Genomic DNA, 20,996 nt, shown 5'->3' on the forward strand with positions numbered 1-20,996 from the left:
ATTATTTTAATGTTTTATTTATTAGTCTAAAATTATCAACCGAGTTTTACATATAACTTAACTTTACTTATAGTTAGTTATATAAATAGTTATTTACAACTGCGCTGATATGACGCGTTTATGACAAAATACCATATCAAGGTTATATGCAGTGTTATTTCTGTAAAAAATGGACTCTTGGAATTTATATTTCTCATTGGTTGAGTAATATTAGTTTGTCAAATATCTCCGTTCCGCCTTTTTTGCTCTTGGTTTATAATACAAAAAGGCGGAAAGGAGATATTTGACAACCTTATATAGCATTATTTTGTAAAATTCATTGAATATATGTATTTTTCCCTATATAAGTGTATAAGGACTATTGCTGCAGCAGCATCTGTCCTGTCCATTCCTCCTGATGTCCTTTACCAATTGTGAGAGAGAGGTGTCTGTCCGCTAATCGAACGTTTAGCTTTTGTTAACTCGAAGATTAACGGATTAACGGATCAACGGATCAGTGGACGAGGCGGCGTTGTTTGAGGTCTCTTTCAGCAGTTTAAGGTCTTAAGGACTCCTTGCAATTTCGCCGACACAATCGAAAGAAAATAGCATAAATGCGTATTTATCATGTATTTGCATACGAAACTAATAATAATGATAATGTTTGCATATACACGAAGACAAGAGAATAATTTCAATGAAAATCATACAAGGAAACGGAACACGAGTATTGCAAATAAGAGATTACACGAGTTTTGTATATTATATTCGAAAATGCTAAACGCGATCTGTTTTTAGGGAGTGGATTTGCACCATCGTTGGACTTGTGCATTGGTCGCAGACGCTTTTCTCCAAAATTAATAGAGAGTTATATTTACATCTAGATATTTTTTTACTTCAGTAAGTAAATATGTACAAACCCTTGATGAACAAGTTTGACATGTACACCATCAAGAAAATTGAATTTTTGTCACTTTTGGCAAATTTGTATCCAAATTTATGATGTCATTATTCCATATCAGGCTGTTCAAGTCCTGAAAGACATCAGAGTTCTTACCAGCAATCGAAACCATTATTCTTACAAATACCATCATTATTACTTATTGAATCAACTACATTGAATGCCACTACATCTAAAACAATTTAATTCAATTCAAATCCGTCGGAAAAGATATTTATGCCATCTCTAATAGAATTGCCTTAATAAGGTCGCAAAATAAAATTCTTAAGAAAAATACTGGAGGCGCCCAAGTTGGCTGATCCATCAGGACTCAACGATATCAAAATAAATCAGAAGACATGCATCCAAGGTAAGTTCAAAACTAGACTAGAATATCATCCGAACCAACTTGGTAAAGACTTGCTTTCATAAAATATACCCAGAAGACTCAAAAGAACTAACCCTTCAGATTTAGCAGCAGAATTATTGTTACACTTCTAAAATTTATCAATTTTCAAACCTAAAATGACTACCACAGTTTTTTTTATAAAACCTCTATAAAAACTAACACGTAGATGGAGTAAAAGAACCCACTGGACCTCTACCCGGAAAAAGTTGTAAACAATAAAAAATGAAAATATTGTATTTTTACTCTCCATGATTTAAGTATATTAAGGGACCGATTCTGCCGCAATGTTATGATAAGGTCATGTTATGAAGAATTTTCCATAGTAATATAGACAAAAGTTATGCGGTTGGTGTTCAGTCAGGCGAATTTCTCAGGTTTTCTCATACAAAACATAACCTAAAAGCCGCACAAATGTCAAAAAAACGATGTTAGATAAGTGTGTGTTTCTGATTCCTCTTAGGTAAGATACGAGTGACGTTGCAGTTTAGGTTTTAAACGCCGGAATGAACAGCAAATACATGATATTTTGACAGCATTCAGTATGATTCATTCGCATAATGTATGGGGAGTCGGAGCGTAACATGCCATGCCGTAACATCTCTGTTATGCGCAGAATCGGTCCATAAATTTTTACCCTATAAGAGCTCCGTCTTATCAAATCTACTAATTTCCATATTCCAACATTTTAAATCTGTATTACTATTACCTCGCCATATGTCCAACGGTGCTCCAACAACCCCCGCCTCCCAGCCCCTGTTTTCTCGTTACATGTGTAACAACATAATATCATAAAGTGGATACAGTAATAATAATCGAGGATTCGTTACGCGGACAAACAACAATCAATTTTGAATAAATATTTGACGAAACTGTCGCTTCAGGAGTCTCGGAATGTTTTCGCGCCCCCTTGCGCGATTTAACAACGGCGGCTGCGGGGGCACTCTATTAGCGCTGTTTGCCCAATGTAATTTCCCTTGGGGGAGAGAGGGATATAAATACATATATATGTAGAACCACATTTATAAATACATACATACAAACATATATATATTTGTCTAAAATTTTGAAAATATCAAAACTGAATTTGCTAGTAATTCTTAGAGCGTCTCAAAATCTATCAAAGTGCGAGGTTCGTAATGGTAATGGTAAAATACAGTTTTAAGATGTAGGAATATAGAATCTAGTAGGTTTAATGAGATGATAACTTGTAATAGATAAAAATCTAACTTTAATAATAATAAATATAAATGTTAGCATATGATTAATACATTTTTTTATCCAGTCGATTTGACTGTTAAGTATTTCTTTTGCATAGAATAACCGCACATGTCAAAATCAAGAATTCAAACATCAAATGTCACTCACAATATGTATAATTCAAATACATACATCTATACATACATATATGTATTTGTAGATGTAATAATAATAATAATAATAGTAATAATAATAATAGTGTGCTTCCGAAATGTAATACCGCACTTTTGTGATCGTACAAAAGGCGTCGACATTTATGCCCTTTCTTGGATCATTCAGGGCGTATATCCAAATCCAGGGCAGAAAGATTAAAATAATATATAAAAAATATTAATTGAGACACAGATTTATATGAAAAATGGATAGAAAACTTTATTTAATTATAAGAAATACGGTATCAATATTTATTAAATACATTACCAAGACTTGTTATTAAAGTTCATGCACAAAATGTATTGCAAGTAAAAAAAAAATTAAAAATTTATTTTATAATTGCAAATGCAAACGCAAAAAACTACTTACCAAAATAAATAAAGTTTCAGTGTTGTTTATAAGGTTACTAAAATTTAATATGTTCTAATTAAATTTAATATTAACAAGTCTGAGGCTAAAAATTGTTCTCGCATAAAAATTTTGCACTTATGGTCACCAAATCATGTTTGAAATTTTTTTAAAAATGCAAGAGGGCTTCATGAATATTTTTGTATGTGGTAAGGTTTGAGAAATATTATACATAATATTATTATTCAGAACGTGAAAAAATGTCATCGAGCAATATTTCATATTGACTTTTGCAAGTTGATAAAATATTAAGATGATTTATAATTTATTTATAATTTATTCATTGATTAGTTGAATTATTCGTATCTGATAAATTGATTCGAAAAAAATTAAATAAATAAAACCATTATTACTAATAATACCCTTATTCCTTAAATTCCAATTATTTCCTGGTGCATTTTCCAAGTTAATAGTAATTTTTTTTCTACTCCGGTCCTGTAAACCGTTTAGTTCGATATAAAAGGTGTATATGGTATACAGGAAATGGAAAACAAAGAAATCTTATTCGCACAATGCAAAAATTGACGGGGGCCTCCGGAGCCCGAGTTGACGGGGCGCGTGCCCACGTATATTGTTGTAATAAATAATAGAAAATACGTTAGGAATCGATTATAATAAACGACTGTTAATTTATACATACATACATACAAACATACATACATACTTTATATACACTTTATTAAATTGTAAAACGTATAGACAGCTTTTCCAAATATTATAAAATTCACACAATATTTTTATCATTATTTTATATATTTTATTTTCAGTGTACTCCAATTTGGGACCAAAAAATGCACTCTATACGACCTCAATTTACTTTCGATTGTTTAAAGGGCTAGGTATCGATGATAATTTTGGCAAAAAGGTGAATTATATTGAATTTCAGTATGTCCACTCTTTCCCCTTCTACTCGGATGCCGCCGCTCTGATGGTAAAATTCATATAAATCTCGGAATTCGCGAGTGGAAAGGGTTAAAATTTTATTAAAGATATTTTCATAACAATTGCATAGTGACTCTTTTTGAATGTTCTCATTTATATTTTTAATAGTTAAAAATTATCTACAGAGGCATAAAATTTGTACTAATTATAAAGTTAAAGTGAAGTATGGCCTAATAATTTTGGCAACAATTAGATTTTTTTTTTGTTAAATCGAAAGATCATTTATGTTTTATAACAAAACTTAGTATTTGTCTATATATAATTTGTTCATAAAATTGAAATCAAACGATGATACTAATGTTTTTCCATTCGAGTACAAAGTTAGCGAAACAATATAGAATTCCTACGAGGGTTAGTGTCATCTTCATCCCTTGTATATAAATCCGAATAGTGTATTTGCGATGACAGATCACAGAACATAAGTGATTGTTTGACACCCCAATCACTTATTTTTTGATCGTGCACGAAATCTGGGGGCTCCGAGGGTGGATGGGGGGCGTAGCACCCTCACTTCGCAACCACTGAGGTCGATTAATAGAAATAGAAAATAAATTATAAGCAGTAAATTATTTTTTGATAATTTATATTGATCAAGTGCTTGTATACATTAACATTAACACGTTAATTGCCATGTCAATAATATGTCAGTTACATGAAAAATAGTATTTTTACAGGAATTTTAGAACAAAAATTATACATAAAGATTCCTGAAAACATTTTATTCCTACAAATCCTTTTCAAATCAGTGTGTCAAAATTTAAGCTACATTTGAAGTATAGCTCAGTACAGATTAGAGACATGGACTCCAAAAACTAACTTGTTTGCGGAAATATTTCGAAAATTCAAGTGCAAACATTATATGTCAAAGTTAATAGTGTCTAAAATAATTCTCAACATATGTATTATTATTGTAATTATTCAGTTAAAAATTTTAATATGATTAATTTATATTCTAAATCAATTTTTTTTTTTTTTTTTTTTTTTTATTTATGTATATATACATTATTTTTATATCTCAGTCAGACAGAGTTGCCTGGTATGAGAGATTATGAAAACAGAAATCATACATTGTGAAAACAGAAAATTTCCATCAGCATTAGAAAAATCATTGTGTTAAAATTTAAATTCCAGGTTAATTTTCACATAAACCATCGTAACTTAATTAGATAATTTAGTTAAAAAATGTATTAAGGAAATTTTATACATCAAAGAATTTTTTTTTCAAAATTCCTGGAAATATACTGTTTTTTATATGGCAAATATATAATATATACACGGAGATTTTGCAGGTATTCTTTGGAGTCCATGTCTCTAATCTTTACAGAGTCAACGTGGTAATCAACGTGTTAATGTATACAAGTAGTACGGTAGCTTTTGTAGGTCTTTTTTGGAATCCATGTCTCTGATCCATGCGGAGTCATACTCCAAATGTAGCATTTTAGTAGCAAGTCGAGACTCTTCCAAAATAATTTTTTCTGTGAGTTCATTTTTTCTAAAATATTCTTCTTACATAAGTGTATAAGGGTGTGTATTATATAATATAAATCTCTTAATGTGTACTCAAGTACTTGAACTTTGAAAGTCCACAACATCTGTCTTGGATGAAAAACAACAATAGAGGAAAATGTTGCGCAGCTTTAGTATTAGTATTGGTACATTTACAATTTACATCCGGCTAAGGAACGGATTTCGACATTATTTAGGGGTTGAGGGATGGGGGATGAGGGAAATAAATACAAACATACATACGTGTACGGATTATACGTGATTGCCAATCATTTTTCGATTTGTGCTAATATAATACTCGTATATACATAGTATTTATAACCAGATAATAGACTCTGAGGGTCATCATAGTATTCCATAAAATTGACAGATAATCATATATTTATTTAGGCGACAACGGTGGAAAATTCATACTTGTTAGTGCATTCTATAAATTGAAAATTACGAATAGGACAAAAGTCCACCACCATTATCTCGAAAACAGGTATGGTATTTTTCATGATACTATTTTTAAGTAGAGCGCAAATGGTATGTGTAACCAGCCATCGCCTTAAATCATATACAGAGAACTGAAAGCCGAAGCACAGCACCAGAAAGCATATAAGCAGAAGTTTGAATAGGAAAATTTTCTGGGAGAAAAATCATTGGTTTTCTAGTGGTCTCATACGATGAACCTGCCTTCGGGCAGACTACTATTTATTATTATTATATAAACATTAAAAAAACGCAATCCAAAAACTGAAAACTTTAATAGATTATTTTTTGTAAATTTTGGTCACGTCAAATTTTGTCAAAAAATTATTCAACCTTAGAAAGTAGGCAAGAGGCACTTTTATTTAATAAGTCTAATTTTAATAACTAAGGAAGAATTATATCATCTTTACATCTTTACTTAGTACAAATTAAATTAATAAATTCTCATGATATTTTAATGAAAATTGTAGCAAAAAAGAAAACAAAACAAAATTTCTAGTAAAAATTTTGTTCGGACGTCTTTTCGTTTTATTATATTGGCCATGAAGGTGACAAACTTCAGGGCATTAAGCTTTACTCGGAATGGTTGCTACCCCTGGTATAAGGGGTAGCGGAATGTTTTAATTGAACTAGTGGTTCACTTCTAAAAGTAAAGTCCGCTTAACAGCAGATTAACAACCAATAAAAATAAATATATCTTCTTTCATTATAACTTAGTAACACATCAGTGATTGTAATTAGAACTGCAACAAATACATAATATACAAACAAATCAGTGTTTAATACAATCCACAGCTACAGTTAAATTATAACCCAACGACCTGAATTATCGAAGGAAAGTTTTAATAAATTCTATAACTACGTAACATAAGTTACAAGTTTTGAAATTGAAATGGAATTAATGTACTTGATGTGAAGTAAATAAAATTTATTTCCCTAAATCGATTACGCGGTTGTGAGGATTAAAATTTTTAGTTCACTGAGACACGTGATTTATACAATATATATAATATATATATATATATATATATATCATCGTGTATGTATTTATTAATAATTTGCCTCAGAGAGTAAGTATGAACACGTGCCGATGTCAAATATTGGAAAGTTGGCCACGTGCCGTCGCCTAATTTAGGCAAGAAAAATCACACCACACATCAGGATTAGGCAAATACATCGGAAACAGGACCAAAATCACTAAAATAAAAAATTAAGGACTTACAGCAATACAGACCAAATTGGGATAAAAAAATCCATAATAAAGGATCAATTTTCTCAAAGAAAATGCAAGTCGGAGTGAAGTAACAATAATAAGAAATAGATTGTAACAATATTAAATTTAAAACAGAAGTTATCTAATAAATAACAATAATTTATTATAGGTATTACTAAAAATCTGATGATAATTATTCTATTTTTTATATTTTTTATGTATATAATTTATGAATACAAAATTCTTGTAAAGCTTCGATTACCTTTGATATTCTTGTAAAGCTTCGATTACCTTTGATAGTTAACTTATTTGTTACAACTTTTGATACAAATATGAAGAATTTTATAATTTGTTTGCTTATATTTTGAAAAAAAAACTACCCAGTAAGATGATTAACAATATTTTGAACAAAATTGAGAAATAGTATCCTAAGAAATTATTTACTTGTGAATAATTTGAGGTTTTTAATTCAAATTTTTTATATGCAAAATGTACCAGAAGAAATTATGCAGTATAATAATTAGACAAAATCTAATTGTAACTTAAAATAATTTAATAAGTCATTAATTTTAAGCTTTGTATATCATATAATAATCTAGAATTCAAGAAGAAATTTTATATCAGTTTAAATCTGAAGTTCATTTATGGTGTTAGAGATTTATTTAACGGTTTTTCGAGGGTGCTTAAGGCGTGGTTGCAGGTGACGAAAATACTTGACAATTATATATATATATATATATATATATATATATATTCATATATATATATATATATATATATATATATATATATATGAATATATTATAAATAAAGGTACACTATTATTTTCCCTTTAAATGTGCAGAAGGCGTTGAAACCAGAAAGTCCCTTATTGTCAGAATAAAAAAATTTTGAACTTATAACAGCTTATCCAATTACTATGGCACGAGGAGGAAATAAATATCGAATTTCAACAAATATTTCGGAAAAAAACACATATACACATATATAGATACACACACACGTTTACAAAGGTTTGTTTTTTTTTCAATAAAATTATATGTGTTTTTCCTAGTTAGTGCATGTCCAGAATTTGTTGAAAAATATGTTATTAATATATTTGTACTTATTATTATATAACCCATATTTTTATGAACTTAACATCAATATGTATTTTATTCCGACGTTTGATTTTATTCAACCCTTTCCACTCGCGAATTCAGAGATTTATATGAATTTTGCAGCCGTAGCTAATTTTTATAACCTAATATAATATAATAAAACGTTTTAATTCAGACATTTATGCAACATGAAGAAATGAGTAATTCTTGATCTTATAAAAATTCTTTAATTATGATATAATATATTATTTTATAGAATCAAAACAAATTTTTATGCATCAACATTATGGAAATTTTGTGGAAGTTTCGGATATCTCAAATAAATTATATAAATATTACAACATGTTAATTAATTTACATTTTTAGTATATTATATTTTACATAGAAAAATTCAAAAAAAATATACTGGTATACTAATTATAAGAAACAAACCTCTATTGACGATCAATCAAAATTTTATCCGAAATTTTCTAAGATAATGTGAATAAAAAAATATAATTTTATTGTTAATTACAAAGAAACGGCAGAAAAAAGATTACACATATTTCTCCATTGAAAATTCATTAAATAATTTAAAAAAATAGAAGAAAAAACAACGAAAAATGAATTCAAACTTCAAAAAGTTCCGTAGGGTCGATTTTAGGGCCAAAAATCAGGACACATACTTGCACATTAAAATTCAGACATCTTACAGACAAATTTTAGATTTTTTTTATTTGTAATTCATTTTTATATATGTTTATTTATTTATCATTATTTTATCTGATTCTTTATTTCTTTCTGTGTTTATTATTATTATTTTTTATGTGTAATTGTGTAATTTTGATTATTATTATTATTTTTTATGTTTAATTATAACTTATAGAGTTCTGTTAATAACTCTGATTGTTGTATAATATTGAATGAATAAAAAAAGTTAGACAAATAGTTTTTTAGAATTATTATATATAACAAGCACTATGTATACAATTTACTCAAATAATATTATTTTTAAATAAAACTCAAAAAACGCACAAATAGTATATTTTTTTACTAGTGACCTTCACTCAGAGACACTGAATTTTATTAAAAGTAAAAAAATTAATAAAAAACTAATTGAAATGTTAGTGTTATTTTAGTCAGCACAAATTGAATAAATTTAATTTATTATAAGTTGTTTTTTTTATTTACTCCAACACTTTCTGATTCTTGACAACTTTTTAGAAGTCGAGTTAACTTATTAAAATATTTTAATTAATGAACTGTCACTACTTTGATTTGAATTTAAAATGTATATATACATATTTATATAATATTATACAGTACCAGAGTATAATATCTCAGAGAATTTTTTTAAAGACATGATTTTTTGTTAGAAATTGGGCGTTGCTGATTGTAAATGACGCCTCTAATAAATGATTTATATATATATATATATATATATATATATAAATTATGTATATATATACATATATTCATCCCTTCCAAAAACATAAGGGCGTGTTTCTGAAGGATTTTCACGTCCCTGTTCAGAAGCATCCCCTCGTTAAATATACATTTCATGTATACATATATACATTTATATTAATATATATATATATATATATATATATATATATTTATAGGGGTATATCATGTACAATGTGTGTATTCATGTGTTATATTTATTAGGGTCGAATTTACTAAAAATTCTGAGCACAAAATAGCAACCATTACTGAAAGTACATATTTTGTATCTATTTATAATAATATGAAAAGTTCTCAAATAATTTACTTGAAAAGCATTATAAAAAATTATATTTAAAATGATAAATTTATAAAATCAATAGATAGTAATAATTCTTTTAGAACATTTTGAAACTAGTTTTTAAATTTTTATCCAAGTAGAACAAATATCTGTCATATTATAAAAAAGAATAAAATACAAGATACACTTTTCTTAACTCCTTCAAAGTTTTTGTAATAATATTATATTAAAATATTTTATTATCGTAGTAATAAATAATATTAAATTTAAATTTACTCACTCATTTATTTCTTTTTTTCCTTTAAATTAAATTTGCGATTTGGCTTGTTAAAACTACTTAATAATTACTCAAAAACTAATAAAACTGAAAAATTTGACTGAAACAAGTAAAAGGTTTTTGAAATGTTATCCCAAGATTTTTGTCGTTTTTGAGTATCGAAAAGTGTATTTTTTAATATTTCTAGTATGAGTATAATTTCTTTACTTAACAAGGCTTTTATAAAATAAAAAGTTTAATAAAATTAATTAATGATTGTTTCAAATTGCTTAAAGTTTCTCCTTTTAAATAAATAATATATGAATAAAGTTAAAAATAAATTAAAATTAAAAATACCATTTGGCAAGGAACCAAAAAGCTTGAGAATGTTGTTTTACTTTTTCAAGCAAAATGCTAGGAATTTGTATTTATAAATAAATAGATTCATAAAAATAATAAACAAATCAAAGTTCTAAATATTGTAGAATATTAGAATATATAACTACTAAAATTAAAGAATATTCATTCAGTTTAAAATTTTGAAATTTTGTGAAATCTGTGCCCTATATGCATTATGGAAATTTCTACTAAATGTAAAATGTTTTAGGTCAAATTGCTTGAAATTTCTGTTTTATAAACAAAATAATAATTGCATGAAGTTAATAAAGAAAAAAAATTAAATATGCATTAAAATAATATTGAACTTTATAGGTAACTTGATCTTGAAATTTAAAAAATTTGATCCTTTAGTCTTTGGAAATTTGTACTAAATTCAATATTTTCAAGGCAAATTGAAATTAAAATTTATTCATTTCAAAAACAAAATAATAAATATATAAAAAATTATAATAAAAATATACAAAATTATAAACAAAATAAAAATAGCCTGCATAAGAGCAAAATGAAACTAAAATTATAATTCCTTTTAAAATGGAAACTACATAGATCATAAAAAAGTCCTAAATTTTGAAATGTTGAGCCTTTAATTTATAAAAATTTGAAATAAATCTAAAACTTTTTATAAAAAAAGGCATTTAATCAATAATTACACCTTTGAAATTGGACATTCTATAAAATTTTGAGTCATTAGTCATTATAGAATTGTTTCATTCTTAAAATTTATGAAAGTTTGTAAAATTCTTCAAATTGACAGTATTTTCTATATATTTTTAACAAAAATATATCATGTATTTTCAAATTTTATAATTTATTAGTAACGTATTTTTTACCATTCAAAAAAATAATCTATATTTATAAATTATTTATATAATTTTTCAGATAACATTTTAATTATTTTTTTATCTTTAATTACACATTTGGAGCTCTGCAATGGAGTAATGTGCAACTCGATATCAAGCAGTAGTAGCATAGGTTTCCAATTGAAAGTATAGATAGCCATATGTTTCCAAGAAAACAGAAAAGTTTAGAAAAAAAGAGATAAAATTGATTATTGGTGGTGAACAACATAATTAAGAAAAGCAACACTCTAGTGCAGATGAGTGAATTGTGAACAATTTTGAAATTTTTGTCAAAAGTCGACAAATTTGCAAGAGTTTGTTCCTAAGGTTTCTAGTTTCAATTATTTACTAAGAAGATACTAAACAAAAGATTTAGGGAATGGTAATGATTCAAAAGTGAATTCTGTGGTATTTAAGATTTAAAAAGGGGACCATTTGCCAAAAAAAATGTTGAAATTAATGGTACAGTTGTTTACAAAAACTTAAATAAATATTGATGGTGAACACAGTGCTCCAGAACAAGACTTTGAGGAAAATGAGCAAAAAGTGAGTTTTTAAAAAATGACAAGTTTAGTAAATTTCCACAGAAATTGTAATAGTAAATGTAAAGTTATGACAAATAATTTGGTATTAGACAAAATCAATTAAGTCTAAATATCACAACAACTTATAGGATTCTTATAGTTCAAATAATAATAATAATAATGACACATGGATTGTATGAACTTTAAAGCAAATGACATTTTTTTTTATTTTATTAAGTAACTACACTTAAGGGGGTATTCTAGTGTAGAAATTAAAAAAAACCATTTTTTTTATTTAATATTTTCAAAGTTTAACTATCTAAGAATATGATTACGAGAAAGTTTTTGAAAATTTGAATTATTTTCGGAGATATAGGCATTTTACTGACTCGGTCTCCATACTGGTTTGGCTTCACGTAAAACTTTAAATGCGTTTTTCTCAGAACTTACTTTTTCAGTACTCTTGTCACGATTTCTGGAGTTCTTCTCGACCAATTTATTTGAAATTTTCAGAGAGTCTTGCTTATAGATCTATCTACAGTCTGAACTGGAATCATCCTGAAAATCCTATTTTTACTATTTTTAAAAAATTCGAGAAACTCAAAAAAACAGTAAAAAAAACCTTTTTTTTTTCAAACAGTCGCCAATTTGTGAAAAAATTTTTTTTACTCATCGCTAGTTCAGCCGATTGCGACATCATTGTAGATTAATAATCTTTTTATTTTTTGCATTTCCGATGGCTAGGAGGGCTGAAATCATGTCAAGACTGAGGTGCCAATTTTTTGAGACCACGCACTTTATCAGCTGCCAGTTTTTACAATTTTCAACTTTTTTAGTTTTTAATTTTTGTTTTGTATTTTAATAATATTAATAAACAAGTGGTAAAAAAATGGATAGTAAAAACATTCATTGCTTTCTTTTACGACACTTTAAAAATGACCTAAAATTCATCGCTCTACACTAGAATATCTCCTTAATCAACCTTAGACACTAAATAAAAATTAACAGTTCAAGCTAAATTTAAACAAAAATACGACTATCTAATTACCCAACAAACAAAACGGCCCTGCATCAACCAAACCAAACAACTCCAAAAAAAAAAACAAGCAAAACCCGCCGCATCCAACATCTGCCCTACGCCACTCCTTTCGCCACCATCAAGGCCACACCTCCTATCCATCAATCCTCATCCAAACCACGCCCCATTCTATCCTATCCGCCAACCCTCGTCCTTCGATGCACGCACACATCGCCATCGCCACCAACACATGCAGGAGTGACGCCGAAATGTGCAGTGAGATTTTCAAATGCACAAGAGTCCCCTTAGAAAAGCACAGCCGGGCGCCGAGTCGGCTACTAGTGAGCAACGGTCGCGAAAGCCAAATGAACACTTTCGGCGGTACGGGATCGAAAATTTAGAGAAAAAATTTGGACAGGAGAAGAAGACCCTGGTTAATGGACAAGGGTCAAGGGTGAAGGGTGAAGAAATAGTTGATTATAACATTACATACATTGTCGACAAAATTGAAGATTTTTGTTGGGTGAGGTGCTCAAGAAGAAATCTCTAAGTAAAGATTGATGGCAAATGTGGTGCTCCAGAAAAAATCTATGAGCGAAGATTTATGGTGGATGTGGGTGCTCCAGAAAAAATCTCTAAGAGAATATTGATAGTAAATGTGGTGCTCTAGAAGACATTTCTAATCAACAAGAGAAACCGGTGAAAAGTTTCAAGAAATTAACCGATATTCTTTATAGAGTTTCTTACGAAACAGATATTGTTAATAAAAGTGATTATTAGTCAAGAACAAGGTCTCTAATAAGAACACTCTGGTGCAGATGAGTAAATTGTGAACAACTTTGAAATTTTTGGCCAAAAAACGACAAATTTGCAAAAGTTTCTTCCTAAGATTTATAGTTCCAATTATTTACCAAGAAGATACTGAACAAAAGTGAAGATTTAAGGGATGGTGATGATCCAAGAGTGAAGGTTTTTAAAAATTGTTGTAACAAGATTTTAAAAGTGGACAAGTTTCATTGAACAATTGTTTTTTTTTACAAAGACTTAAATAAATATTGATGGTGAACAAAATGCTCCAGTAGACGACTTTGATGAAAATGAGCAAAAAGTGTTAAAAAAATCACAAGTTTTGATGAATTTTATAAAAATGTGTAGACTGGTGTAGACAATTAGTTGAATGCACAAATATCTTCCTGATATATTTTTTTTAAATTAAATTAATTAAATAAAACTTTAAAAATAAAAGAAATAAAACGCATAAGTGGAGATATAAAAAAGTTTGAACATTTTTTTCTTAATTTTGAAAAATTAGACTTACATTAATAAAGTTTTTAAACAAAAGTAAAATTTGACATGATTTATTAAGTTGGTGGTGAAAATATTAAATATATATTTCTAAAGAATAATTAGAAGCTCTAAAGTTTGATAATATTTGAGTGAATGCTCCTTATAATTTAAAAAAAGTGTAAAAACTTTATAGTTAAACACAGATTTCAAAAGTAAAATAAATTTTCTTTCTCTTCTCAAATCGTAAAAAACTAAGTTAAAAAAGCAAGTTAAGTTGCAAAATCGAATTATTATTTGTGATAAAAACAGCCCTAAACATTTATGCAAAAACATCAATTTTTAGCACGAAAAGAACAACATAAATACAACAAAATTCTTATTTATTAAATTAAATAATTAAGTGAATTAAGCTCCTTGTAATTTTAAAAAAGCGTGGATTTCAAAGCTAAAAACAAATTTATTTACTATCTTTTAAAATTCCAACTACTTTTCAAATTATAAAAATCATCAACTCAAGGAAGATATATATTGGTAACATAAAAATAGTGAGTTCAGTTACTAAATAAAGTTTTTAAGAATATACTAAAACACTTTAAATAATAATTTATATAATTTTATAAAATTTGTGATAAGAACAGTCCTAAAAATTGTGCAAAAACTTCCATTTTTGGCAAGAGCAATAATAATAAAAATACGTGAAATAAAAATTTTATTTATTAAATTAAATCATTAATATTGTAAAACAGACATTGGAGCAACTAAATAAATTTCGAGTAAAATTATATAAAAATCGAAGCAGTAAATTATAACTAATTGTGATGATATCTCGTTACCAAAAAACTTGACTATTACCATAAATATTTTTCTAAATCATCTACAATATTATTTTATCCCTCAAAAATGACTTCTTCCGAAATCACCCTATCCCCGTCCGTCACAATGCCCTCACAAAAACCCTTAAACTTTTCCATCGCCCGAATCATGCAACCTGATCCTGTCCCTAAAGAAAAGCAAAGAAAAACTTTAAATTTTCAACCACAAAATCATGGAAAACGAACAAGATGATGAAATGAGGATAGATGTCGACGACTCTGAAGAAAATAGTGCAAAATCTAATGATGTTGAAGACAAAATGGTGACTGAAGGTGGTCAGATGAGTGAAAATGCTGATGATGTGCTGCAGAGGATAGATTCAGCTTTTAAAAAGTAATATAATATAAAAACGACAAATAGCCAAATTTTCATGTCTATAAATGTTCTATTATTATTTCTAGGTATGTTCCACTTCAGCACCATCATCGAACTCTACTGGCCCAACACGCAACTTCAATCCTGGCCCATTACTACAACCCGATACCAAGTCTGATGTGCGCCATCCAGCAATATACCACAAGTACCACAAACCAGCAACAGCAATTTCCAACGGCACCACAATTCGGCCTAAACCACCAACAACAACAGCAACAATTGCTGATGAGCAACAAATCCACTATACAACCAGAAACCTATCATAAAAGTCTGATGGTGAAGAATTTACCGCAGGAAAATTTAAATTTGACGCTGGATGGATCCAAGTTGCCGAGTAAGGAGAAAGGTTTTTCCCCGAGGAAGGGTTTGATGGTTGGTCATGAGGATTTGATGGCGCAGAGGGGTGCAGGAGTTTTCCAGACTGGCGGTTTTGGAAATGGTGCTTCTGCGGAAAGTCCGAGGAAGGTTAGTCCAGGAGACAAGAAGTCTGTGAGTCCTAGTCAGAAAAGTCAGGGTGGAAGTACCGGTGGTAATAATACTGGTAAGTAATTCTACTAATTAGTTTAAATAGTCCATTTAAGGATTTAAACCTCTGCATCATCTAAAAACTACTATGCAAGATAATTATTGAGTATAATTGGGCAAATCTGCCGTAACAAAGCTCATAAAATAGCGTTGTCATGGCAACGCTCTTTTATGCTTGTTCTTGGTATTGAAAATTATAAAAATGTCTTCAAATTTGCCGGGCGATCAAGCGTATTTTACATCTAAACAAATCAAAGGAGAATGTTATAATAACTGCATCATCGAAAATTCTGTTATCAAAGACATTTTCTTAATTTTCAATACCAAGAACAAGCATAAGATAACGTTGCCATGACCATTAATTTCAAAACGGAATGTTACAATTTTGGGTAAAAACTATTGAACTTAATATTTTTTCAGGAAAAACATATTCTTGCCTAGAATGTGGAAAAACCTTCAGTGCACATTATAATTTGACGAGGCACGCCCCTGTGCACACGGGGGCTCGCCCCTTCGTCTGCAAAGTCTGCGGAAAGGGATTCAGACAGGTAAATAACTAGTGGTGTATGGCATCGTGCCTTAAGGCAAATTTCTGGAACTTCCCGTACCGTAATGAAATATTCGAGAAATTTTAAACGTTTTCAAATATATTATGACAAATACTGTAACTTTCATTATTTTTGCTATCATGTTATATCTGAGAAAATCAAATGTAAATCATAAATCAATTTATCTCTAGATAAACTGCCATTTTTTGCACATTTAGCTCTGTATCTTCGAAATGGCTGGAACTGCCTTTGCCAAAAACTAATCACCTCTTCTCCCAATCATTACAAATTGAATGTTTTTTAGATCATTCAAATCGGACGCATAGTTCTCTCAAAAACTCGATTTCTAATTTCTGCACTCTTTGCTCCGTATCTCCGTAACGGCTGGACTTGCCTTTGCCAAAAACTGATCAGCTCTTCTCCCAATCATCAAATTCTCCCAAAGTACAAAACACACGCACACACACACACACATCCATTTTTTCTGAGGTTTGCCAAAATGTTCAGAAACCTTCAAAACGTCGAGAAATGCAAAAATTTTCATTTATATTACCTAATATTTATGATTTTTTAGGCTTCAACATTGTGCAGACATAAAATCATCCACACATCCGAGAAGCCTCACGTTTGCAACGTTTGTGGAAAGGCGTTCAATAGGTAATAAATAATAAAAATAATATTGTTAATTGTAATTTTGAATATTAATTAATATGTTTATTATTAGGTCCTCGACATTGAACACGCATTCGAGAATCCACGCCGGTTACAAACCATTCACGTGCGAACATTGTGGAAAATCGTTCCACCAGAAAGGAAATTATAAAAATCACAGGTAAATATAAATTTATTTATTATTAACTAGATGACCCGACAAACGTTGTCCTGTACCCATGTCTACAATATTTTAATATAATATGCTAATATTTATCGTTTACCTAAAAATAATAATTATGGTTTTTTAAATTAATCTACACGCCAAAATGCATATACATTTATAATATGAGCGATGTTAAATCTTAGAACTGCTTTAAATAAAATGATGAGTCTCAATTCCCACACTATATTAGAAATTTCATGTTGGATTAAATTAATTTAACTTTTTACTATAAGATATCCAAAATTGCATCTCAACCTTCTCCTAATCGATATCGTGAGGGCCGAATTGTATGTATTCATCTTTACTTTTCCCATTTGTTATTCTAAAGTAAAATTTTTATGAATTGTGTAAGATGCAAAGAAATTAAACATTAAAAAATAAACTATATTGAAAATTTAATATCCGAACCTTGTGTTGGCGCCCCCTAAGGCGTGCGCTCGTATTTTTCGCATGCATCGCATTAAAGGTAGGACCGGCCCTGATTAATACTTAATTTCATATTTTAAGTGAATTAATTTGCCATATCCTGTACATATGTGTATCATTCAATCTGCCATACATATACTGTATCTTATATTATTTTAATTTCTGGCACATCTTAGTTGCTTTTTGGCAATAATTTCATTTTTCTTATTCATAATCATAAATTTATTGTACATATTCTAATATTGTCTAGGTTCATAAGTAAATTTAAATTTTTGGCAGATGATAGTTTTAATTTATTTTCAATGCAAACAATGACATGTCGTTTTTTACATTTTTTTCCATTTATTTCTACAATATTGCACATACGTTCCAGTACTTTATAATCACATACATCCTAGAAAATTTCCTTAACAAACTTCAGAAAGATTTATCAAAATCCGAATAATCGTTTAGAAGGAGTATCCAGTGATTGCTTGTAATTTAATATGAACTTTATATAATAGCAATAAAGCTCAAATTGATTCTACGTTTTAGTTAGAAAACGTTTGTATGTGAAAAAGAAAAGGGCTGTTTTTAGGGTTTTCCCGGCAATTATTCGATTTTTTCTCGCTGTAAGAACCATCCTTGGACTTCAACGAACATTTAAAAAAAAAAAGAATGACCAAATTGGTCGAGGCGTTGTTGAGTTAAGCGCTTACCAACACATTTTGCGATTCATTTTTATATATATTAAGATTATTTATTTCAATTAACCATTATTTCTTTTACCCAGGTTGACCCACAACGGTGAAAAGGCCTACAAATGCACAATATGCGGCAAAGCCTTCCACCAGGTCTACAACCTGACCTTCCACATGCACACACACAACGACAGCAAACCCTTCACCTGCAGGGTCTGCGGAAAGGGCTTCTGCAGAAATTTCGACCTGAAGAAACACACCAGGAAACTGCACGAGTCGGGGGCGCAGACGCAGCAACAACCGGGCGCTCCGGTGGATAACAGTAATAAGAATTTAGGGATGGCTAATTATCAATCCGGGGGCAGTTTGGTGGGACTGTCGCCCGTTGGGGGGCATCATCCAGCGTCGTTTTTGTACAGGAATAATTTGGCTGGTTATGGGGGCTATCATCATGTGCAGTCTTAGCAACTTAGGAGATAAATGGAGGATTTAGTTTATTGAGTTGTGTGAGGTTATTAAGTACTTTTTGTATTGGAAATATTTTTATAAATGTTTTTAACTGGTGTGTCCCAGAACTCAACATCAGGGTAATAAGTATTGAGTGTAATATTTACTTCCACGAAAAGTACAACTTCCGATACTATTTTTAAGAATGTTTATCCAAAAATTTTAAATTTAATCATTTTTGTGTACATATTTAAAAAAAAATTTAACATTCCTAAATTCCTAGTTACAAAATTACAAAATAATTCTATAATATTACTTACAAATGCCAGGGTATTAATAAATTAATTTAATGTAAATATAGTTATAAGTTATTACCATTAAGCCCAGTGATATAGAATCTATTTAAACAATTATTAATGTTATTGTTAATATGTCTATTTGTTTATTTACTATTACTATTATATTTAAGTATATGTATAAATAGTACTCGCTCATCTTGCAATATAAATATATATAGAAATCAATTTTATGTAGTTCAATGTTTCCTAAATTGGGATTTGTAAATATAATTACAATATTTATGCTTTTGTTTTATTAAAAATAGATATAGAAATAATGTATAAATATCTGAAATGAAAATTTGAAATGAATTCACAATAGAGAATAGAAATAGAAAATAAACTAGTGGGGCGCATGGCATCGTGCCTTAAGGCAAATTGCTGGAACTTCCCGTACCAAAAATTATTTTTTTTTTAAAAGATTAACATTTTTGAAAAAAAAATTACTCTGTAAAAATTAGATTTTTGAAAAACTATAAATTTTTGACAAAAATTTACTTTTTTTGAAAAAAAAAGACTTTGAAGAAAAATTTATTTTGAAATATTTGGAAATTCTGAACTTTTTTTCAAAGTAATCGTACTGCTTTAACTGCATAGAGACGAAATATCGAAGCGCGTAAGCGCCGCGTCGCCGTCTAACGGATAAACATTGGTACGAAACCCATTGGAATGTAAACAAAATTTATACTTATTGATAAAATCTCTATAAAATATCTGATAATTTGTCATATGTGCATATGTCTAATGATCATTTTTGTCCGCCAGATGGCATTATTTTTACTTTTTTTTTTCATGAAAGTTTGATCAGTTTTTCATCTGGTTAATACAAGTAAAATGTTTTTTGAATTATTCAAATCGGACGCTCCGTTCTCTTAAAAACTGAGTTACCTTTTCTGTCGCTTTTTATCCCATATCTTCGGAACTGCTGGACCTGCCTTTGCCAAAAACTAATAAGCACGTCTCCTTATCAATTCGAATCGAATGTTTTTTGAATTATTCAAATCGCTTCATCCGTGTTTCCGAAATCGTCGACGAAAGTTTGTAGCCGCACACACACATATACACACACATACATCCATTTGTTCTAAAATATGCCAAAATGTTCAGAAGGTTTTGAAACGTAAAGATATATAAAAATTTTCATTTTCGTTTTTTTTGCGATTACTATAACTTGCCCTACGGGAAGTTAGTAAACAAACAACAATTTATGCTGATATTATATGTGTAAACATCTTATTAAATATAATATAATAGTTTAAAATAGGTGTTTTTCTTATTTCCCGGGGAAAAATTCGAAAAAGATTCATTTTTAGTATATGGCAGTACTGAATTTTTTATATTATTACTTTGGTAGCATGTTAGGCAAATGTCAAAGACAGAGCTGAAAATGGCCGAAGACTCCATTAATTCAAAATCACATGCATTTGTACATAAATTAAATTATGTAGAATATAAATAAACTGAATGTATTTGCGTC

At 29.0% G+C, this 20,996-nt stretch overlaps 2 protein-coding genes across 2 annotated transcripts in view; one reads left to right on the forward strand and one right to left on the reverse strand.

Annotated features, from left to right (window-relative positions):
- LOC113368193 (ubiquitin carboxyl-terminal hydrolase 47-like) overlaps positions 1–20,996 on the reverse strand; it is a 96,487-nt gene that overhangs the window by 23,829 nt on the left and 51,662 nt on the right. The gene's annotated exons all lie outside the window — the stretch shown is intronic.
- Positions 15,476–19,199, forward strand: LOC113367860 (fez family zinc finger protein erm-like). The gene is made up of 6 exons (XM_026609437.1): positions 15,476–15,636; positions 15,705–16,219; positions 16,624–16,751; positions 17,326–17,408; positions 17,476–17,583; positions 18,827–19,199. Exons 1-6 carry the CDS (start codon positions 15,476–15,478, stop codon positions 19,197–19,199), a joined length of 1,368 nt encoding a protein of 455 aa, XP_026465222.1.

Source organism: Ctenocephalides felis, unplaced genomic scaffold (assembly GCF_003426905.1).
Source record: "Ctenocephalides felis isolate EL2017-DRISC unplaced genomic scaffold, ASM342690v1 CF-g0.4_SCAFFOLD_01170, whole genome shotgun sequence".
Lineage (NCBI taxonomy): Eukaryota > Metazoa > Arthropoda > Insecta > Siphonaptera > Pulicidae > Ctenocephalides > Ctenocephalides felis.

Excerpts from the sequence above, each read along its gene's own strand:
- LOC113367860 (XM_026609437.1), top strand. The coding sequence starts at position 15,476 with ATGGAAAACGAACAAGATGATGAAATGAGGATAGATGTCGACGACTCT. Across the intron at positions 16,220-16,623 it reads TACCGGTGGTAATAATACTG|GAAAAACATATTCTTGCCTA; the intron begins GTAAGTAATTCT and ends ATATTTTTTCAG. Across the intron at positions 17,409-17,475 it reads TGTGGAAAGGCGTTCAATAG|GTCCTCGACATTGAACACGC; the intron begins GTAATAAATAAT and ends GTTTATTATTAG.